The sequence below is a fragment of the Oncorhynchus mykiss genome, chromosome 12 (genome assembly GCF_013265735.2).
Source record: "Oncorhynchus mykiss isolate Arlee chromosome 12, USDA_OmykA_1.1, whole genome shotgun sequence".
In the NCBI taxonomy this organism is placed as follows: domain Eukaryota; kingdom Metazoa; phylum Chordata; class Actinopteri; order Salmoniformes; family Salmonidae; genus Oncorhynchus; species Oncorhynchus mykiss.
Genome location: NC_048576.1, coordinates 66746081 through 66754261, shown reverse-complemented (window position 1 = coordinate 66754261; position 8181 = coordinate 66746081). Strand labels below are relative to the sequence as shown.

Sequence of the window (8181 nt, the reverse complement as noted above, 5' to 3'; positions counted from 1 at the left end):
ACACACAGACAAATAGTAAAACAGGCCTAGCATACCACCCCGTCAAAAATAGTTAATCGTGTTTTTGGAAGATGTTGTGATGGCTTTTGAATCGTGAGCATTAACCATTGTTCTTCTTGTGTCTTCACAGATTAAACTCACGAGGTCGCTGCCGACTCACACATTTTTGTTCCATTCCAAGGAACAGCCTAACAATGTAACAACCACTACCACTTCGATATATATATTTTACTGTTCATTATATTACATTTTTTAATTATGTGTGTAACATTTCATTGAGCTATACTTTGACTTAATGTATTTCAGATCGAGCTAAGTGTAACAGCTTTTGGCGTTTGGTCACCAGTCGGTCTAATGGTTTTGGGCTATAATGGGCTATACACGCAAATACAATGTCATTTGTAATTATTTGGGTGCTGAAATTAGTAATTTGTATAAAAACGTAATTTTATGTGACGTTTAATCGGCTATAAACCCATAGGTCTAGCAGCCGGTTCAGTGGGATAATAAATAATCTATAGGCCTGTTCGATTATTGGCCCGAATGTATTGTAGCCAATAGCCCTACGAGAGGCATGTCTTTTGCAAGATAAATTAGGGGGGAATCTTCAAGTCTATTTTGTTTTGCTCTACATCAAGGGTTAAAGTTGCCTGTGATGCCATATGCTGTTGGTGGTGAGGAGGGGGAGGTTGGAGAGAGAGAGAGAGAGAGAGAGAGAGAGAGGGAGAGAGGGAGAGAGAGAGAGAGAGAGAGGGAGAGAGAGAGAGAGAGAGAGAGAGAGAGAGAGAACGAGCAAAGGCATCAGTTCGCTACGCTCGCAAGGGAATCAGAAGCGAAAACAGAACGTGGACACAATGGATTCTATAATAGACGGATTGTAACTTGAACGAAACACTGTGAGCAAGGTACGGTAACCAAGCCTAGTAAAGATGTAACGACATTACATGTTTTTGCTTTTATCTTGCTCTTGTAGAGAAAATAACTGCTATTCCAACTGCAGAAGATGCAGGAAGCGATGTACAGCCATCATGCAAGCGAGGTGTTCGAGGCCCTTAATTTCCGCAGGGTCCTAATGTTTTTGACAACACGGCGTTTTGACGGACGCACATAGGGTATTGTCGGGGATGTTTCATGAAAGTGTATTCCACAATACATGTCCTGTATATATATATAGTTTGTTGAGCGTGCTAGCGTTTATAGCGAACAGACTAAACTATAGCGCTCCGTAATCCTAACTGACTGTCTGCCTGGTAGTCTATTAGTCACAACAAAAACCTATCATAACATGACATGTGTTTATTTTAGATGCTCCGTTGCACATCAGACACACGTTGCTACATTTTACAGACCACCTATTTGGAACGTGTCGTTTCCTGATACAATGTATCGTACGATTGTTGGACTGTAGCTGAGAAAATGTCTATTTTGTGTCAAAAATTGCGGAATGGTCTATACGCTGAGAAGATGAGTCACTGACAAAATAGCGTGCTCCATGACTAAAGAATTTAGGGTAGATTGTGTTCGTGTTTTGTAGAGGATGTCCTTTGTGCTGTCTGCATAGGCTGTTGCAATAGCTTATTCCATTCATTGAAATGGCACTGATCAAATGCGGATATATGGATTCTCTGTCCGATTTCAATTAGGCCCAATGTTGGATAGATTCTCATCAAAGGCATTATGTATATCATATTTAAATCCAACTGACATCATACATGACATGTAGACTACATCCGTTTACATACAATAGGCCTATGTGTAGTGGTAGCAGGATACTGTGCTTTCTTTGTAAATACAATTAGAACGTTCATGGGATAAGGTGTCGCCATGGTAATATACGATAACAGGAAACTGGATCAATACAGTGCTGCTGATTTGAAGAATAAAGGCATTGTGGCAGGTATTTGCATAATTATGGTCCAGCCTGGTATGTTGTACGTGATTTTCAACAACATTTAGGCATATTTAGTCTATTACATGGTCTGAGTGCGGCAGGGTAGACTAGTGGTTAGAGCGTTGAACTAGTAGCCAAAAGTTTGCAAGATTGAATCCCTGAGCTGACAAGGTAAAAACCTGTCGTTCTGCCCCTGAACAAGGCAGTTAACCCACTGTTCCTAGGCCATCATTGAAAATAAGAATTTGTTCTTAACTGACTTGCCTAGTTAAATAAATAAAAATATAAACAAAAGTATATGGACATCCTTTCAAATGAGTGGATTTGGCTATTTCAGCGACACCTGTTGGTGAAATGTGTATAAAATTGAGCACACAACCATTGGCAGATACATGGCCTTACTGAAGAGCTCAGTGACTTTCAACATGGCACTGTGATAGGATGCCACCTTTACAACAAGTCAGTTTGTCAAATTTCTGCCCTGCTAGAGCTGCCCCGGTCAACTGTAGGTCCTGTTATTGGGAAGTGTCTAGGAGCAACATTGGCTCAGCCATAAAGTGGTAGGCCACACAAGCCCACAGAACAGGACTGCAGAGTGCTAAAGCGCATAACGTGTAAAAATCGCCTGTCCTTTGTTGCAACACTCACTACCGAGTTCCAAACTGCCACTGGAAGCAACGCAAAAAATCTTAACGCTACAACACACAATTTACCTTCTAAACAATTCTGTGTTTCCAACTTTATGGCAACAGTTTGGGGAAGGCCCTTTCCAATTGCAGCATGACAATGCCCATGTGCACAAAGTGAGGTCCGTAGAGAAATGGTTTGTCAGGATCGCTGTGTAAAAACTTGACTGCCTGCACAGAGCCCTGACCTCAACTCCATATAACACATTTGGGATGAATTGGAACGCCGACTGTGAGACAAGCCTAATCGCCCAACGTCAGTGCCCGAGCTCACTAATGCTCTTGTGGCTGAATGGAAGCAAGTGCCCACAGCAAAGTTCCAACATCTAGTGGAAAGCCTTCCCAGAAGACTACTGTTGGTTATATACTGTATTTGAGTGACCGTAAAGACATTGGATTTGTAGTCCTCTCTCAAACAGACTCATGGCTCTGATTACATGAATGAGGATTATTGTTATGAGTTTGCTTTAAGACCCTGTGGTGTCTTTCTACTTTGCAGCAGCTTTTGCTGTCGGTGGTGAGACCAGAAATCTTGAGGCAGCTGAGAGAAATCCTAGCGATCAAAATGATATAATGACTAAGGGATACAGCACAAGCAATCCGTCACAAGTTGAACTTCTGCCAGGCCTACTCCAATTTGCTATCTGTGTGTTATTGTTGTAAACCCTAGACTAGTCATATCATATTTATCTCATATCATTCACTGCAGTTCTCCTTTCTAAGTGTAGGTGAATAGGTAGGTTACAGCCTGGGGCGTTGCAAATCTCCTATTTACATCAGCACAAACTTCCCTCACACCCACGTGTGTAGCTTTCTATTTTTTTTCTCTCTTGGATTTCTCTAACTTGCTCCTTTTCAAGCTTCTATCCATCCTTCCCTTCCTTTCTTGTGTGCAAGATCTCTATCTATCTTCCTTTCATTTTCACTAACCCACTCTCTCTTCCCCACTATCACTCAATGCGGTTATTGCATTTGTGTCTGTCTACCTTATGTGGCAGGCAGACTCCCTCAGGTGAAATTGAGTGGTTTTGTTTGTTTTTCTCATCCAGGGGGAGGAAGACAGAGGAGCTATGCTGTTACTTGCAAGTCTCAGTGGCTCAGTTTGATTAACCATGATGAAGACTGAACCCCCATCGGCGGGCAGTGCCAGCTCCACCCTCCGGAGCCCGTCCCCCCACAGGAACGCCTATGAGGCGGGCATCCAGGCTCTGAAGCAGGCCCACGACGCCCTGAATAATGCCGCCAATGGGGACGATGCTGCCAAGGATGGAAAGCCGCCACGGCCTACCGGCAGGGGCCGCCGGCAGTACGGCACCAATGTCCACCGCATCAAGAACATGTTCATGCAGATGCAGTCGCCTGGCGATGAGGATGACCCGTCCAAGGCCAATGACCAGGCGGTGCGGCTGTCCCTGCCCAGGGCCAGCAGCCTCAATGAGGACGTGAACCACAGCGCCCTGCTCAAGCTGGGCGCCACTGTCTCCGAGCGCGTCAACCGCTTCGACCCCAAGGGCGGCGAAGTCGGCGGGTCCCGAGGGGCTTCAGCGGGATACTCCAAGCTGCAGGAGACGAGGAAGATCTTCGAGCAGCGCCAGCTGCAGGAGAAGCAGTCGGCCACCAACCGCATCCTGCTCAAGAAGGAGCGTCCGGTTTCATCCGCGGTCCAGGACAGTCGGCTGGATGTGGTAGTGCGCTTCAATGGCAGCACTGAGTCTCTGGACTGCCTGGATATGGTAGGGGGAGCCGGTGAGGCGGTGTCGCCCACCGTTAGCCAGCTAAGCGCTGTCTTCGAGAAGGGTGACCTGAGGAACAACCTGAACCGGCCCTCCTCCACGTCCCCATTGCCCTCCCGAGGAGAAAGCCCCACTCCGGCGAAAACAGCGGAATGCCTCAACTCCAAAATCATCGCCAGGAAGGTGCAAGTCTTGCCCCCAGGAAGTCAGGGGGATGGGAGCAGCCAACCCTTGGACCAGGAGGCTTCCCCCAGAAGCCCCAGGAACAGAGCAGCTCCCCAAAACGACAACGGCTCCTCAGGAAGTCCACAAACAGGGGACAGGACCTCTTCTGCTTCTACCGAAGCCAAGCCTGAGAGCGAGAGAGGGAAGGAAGCCAGGGGCTCAAGTACCGGGGGCGAGCCTGGCAGGGAACCAATACCCAGGGACCAAGAGGACTCCTCCGCACCCGAGGCAGGAAGCCGGCTGGTGCAGGCCGAGATCCACGCCTCACTGGAAAATGGAGAGGCCTCTGGGGGCCCCAGTGACATGGTAGGGCGGCAGGAGGGAGAGAGGGGCCACAGGGAGGAGCCAGGGGAAGGGCCCCAATGTGAGGGACAGAAAGAGGATGGCCTGGAGGAGGAGTCTCGTAAGGATGATTACTCGGAGGGCGACCTGGTGGACATCAGCGCATACAGCGGCATCGGAGAGGACTCCGGCGGCAGCCAGCTGGATGAGGATGAGGAGGAGGAAGATGAGCCCTACGAGCCAGAGTCGAGCTGCTCTGAGATCCCGGGACTGCCTGCTGAGGAGGAAGCACCGCCGGAGAACAGGAAGATCTGCTTTAGCACTGGACCGATAAAGGTGAGTCTCTGGTTCAGGTGGGCAGAAATGAGGAACAGTTTATCAGGAGATAAGGGAAGAGACTGGTCTGAAGTGGAGATCAGAAGCTATCTAGTGGCAGACTATTATTTTTACCCTTAGGCGTAGTACTTCGTTTTATTTTTTGTTTTACAGTAGTATTCAGAAGACTAAGCTCTATGACTCATTTGTGTAGAAGTTATAATAGTTGTTTGTTGACGCTACCACACAGTTTACATTGGCCCACGCCTCTACACGTTTTACACATTTGAATGACTTTGCATTTCCTGTATTGGTGAAAACATCTTGTGAAAGCCTGTGCAAAGATCAGCATCCACATACTTCCTTCCACCTTCAAATCAAATGTTATTATTAGTCACATGCTTTGCAAACAACAGGTGTGTACTAACAGTGAAATGCTTACTTAGGGGCCCTTTCCAACAATGCAGAGAGAAAGAAAATAGAGAAATAATCGAAAAGTAAAACATGTAATGATAGATACACAATGATCAACCATAAATTGGCTATAAGGGGTACCAGTACCGAGTGGATGTGCAGGGGTACGAGGTAATTGAGGTAGATATGTACATATAACTAGGAATAAAGTAACAGATAAAAACAGTAGCAGCAGTGTATGTGATGAGTCTAAATAGTTAATGCAGATAGTCCGGGTAACTATTTGGGTTAACTATTTAATTAACCTTTTAAGAGGTGATCAAGTTACATTTGAAACTCTCTACTAGTGTTTGCCAGGTAAGTATCTTATAACTAACTGTAGGTTTACCTATCTAAGATGTGCCAAATACATTATCTCCAGCTCAGGGCTCCAGCTATGCATTTGGTTTGTTAACTTTCTAGATAGGTTGCGAGATCAAGCTTCTCGGTTAGAGCAGAGACAATCAATCCCCTGGATCAAGATCCCTGCTGTCTAGTATTTGTTTTGTGCGTGCAACCTTTTTGAGATAATTGTACAACCTCATGACCTGTGGTGTCTTTGTCCTTGCAATTAGTTTAATGTTATCATGCGCTTGTTAGCATTTAGCTAGTGTTCGCTATGTGAATTTGCCATGTTTTTTTTTTGCATTTATTTTTTTTCAATCATTCAATTGTGTGCACTGCCGGTATAACCATATACCCCGGTATGGTACAGAAACGGTATGAAAATCTGGATACTTCCCAACTCTTCTACGGAGTGCTTCAGAGATAGAAGCTAATAGCTAGGTTTTGACTTCTGGATATCAGGCCCACTTATTGGTTTAGCTGTTTCAACACAGCAGCTTCAGCGTGTGTTTACTGCAGAACACATTTAGCACTACTGTGTGAGCTGCTCTATGTATGACTAAGTGACTGACAACGTGTGAAATCTCTTTTTGGCGTGGTCAGCATTCATTCGTTTGCTTGACACTGAGGGCCTACTCAGTAGTCCTGACAGCAAGATAGACTTGTTCCACCTGCCTTGACGCCAGTCAGATTAATCGTTTCAACTTGCACCAGCAATAATTATTGTGGTGAAATCCAATGTAGAAATCCCTCTTCAACAGCTTAGTTACTCTAAGATCTGTATGCTGTATCAAGGGACCTTAAAAAAGCTGGGGCAAATAATTAAATTCCTAATGCTGACTCCTGCTCCAATGATATATATTTTGCAGCCAGGTATAGGCTAGGTGTTCTCAGGGGCTTCAGCCTGAACCACAAGCACATAGTTTACATCAAATGTGAAATTATGTAGGTAGGTAGATATTAGCTCTACGCTTCTTTATATTGTCATTATGAAATGTCAGATGAATATGCCAGTGGCCTTTCTCTCCTGTCCCTTGGTGACTTGCCATTAAATGCCACCAGCAAGGATTTTGTCTCCCCACCATGCACAGCATGCTAACCAACCGGACAGCCACCCTATCACTGTAACTATGTGAGATGGATTTTCAGTAGCAATTTTTGCCTATACAATATATCCTCACCTCTTCTCAGTCAGTGAGTGTCTGAGATTTCATGATTGTGATTAGGGCACAATAGATTTGCTGCATAGCCTTGTAATCCTTGTAAAGCATTGACTGCTTCGCAGTGGGCCACCCTTAAGCGCAGCCACTTGTGACACGTGTAGTGGCATGCCACGACTTTGCTGTCACAGCAAACAATGTCCCTTTATTCCTCAGTGGCGGAGGATAGAAGCTAGCATTTAGGCTAGTCCATCATGGTGTAGAGTGGAAGGTTTGAAGCTGTTAAATCTACTAGACCTATCTCTGCATAGCCATTGCTGTTGCACTGGCTTGATCTGACCTTTTCAAGAGCTGGAGATGACAGTTCAGCGACCTTTCTGACCTATCGACACCTGTTATAATGTCATGGCTTTAACTCAACCAAGGGTGTGGCTTAACCATGATACATTCACTGCACCTGGGAGTTCATTCTGCAGTCAGCTTCCATTGTTGATAAACTGTGCTGTATATGAGTGTCTTGTTTTGTCTGCAGTAGTGCCTGATACTTTTGCATATTCCCGTACCGTGACTGACTGACTCCCTCTCTTAGCCAAGGTGATGGCCCTCGGTGAAGAGAATGAATGTCAGTTAGGCATTCAGCAGGCCATGGGGATGACTTGGTGAATCACCCGTGTTGTCCTCTTTGCAGAGATGAGGACAGAACAGGCAGGTACATTGTCCACTCGGTCAGCTCCAGAGTTTCTGGGTCACAGGAGGGCTGCATCCCAAATTGCACCATATTTCCTAGATAGTGCACTGACCTGGTCAAAAGTAGTGCATTGTAGCAAATTAAATTCAGACATTGGCCTCATTACGGAACAAATCTCATCATTGATACATTTAATCACCATTTGACTTCAGCAGGGGATCTCTTTGAAATAACTTATTCCAAGCCTATTCACAATGGTGTTGGGCTGGATGCTGATTGGAGAAACTTGCCGAATGATCAGAGAAATGATATTCAAAGCTTTTCTTTTAGGCTATTTACCGAAAACGAAGTCCTGGATGCTTTGCTAGCGTTAGACAACAAGAAATCCACATGGGCCGACCAA

General features: G+C 45.5%; 1 protein-coding gene across 1 annotated transcript in view; it reads left to right on the top strand.

The window, feature by feature from the left end:
- The first annotated feature begins 640 nt into the window (after positions 1–640).
- The window catches only part of LOC110538071 (neurabin-2), a 60388-nt gene continuing 52847 nt past the window's right edge, over positions 641–8181 (top strand). The window contains exons 1-2 of the mRNA XM_036938112.1: positions 641–905; positions 3627–5153. Of these exons, the coding sequence (XP_036794007.1) occupies positions 3690–5153 (1464 nt within the window). The 5' untranslated portion in view covers positions 641–905; positions 3627–3689. The remainder of the gene's footprint in view (positions 906–3626; positions 5154–8181) is intronic.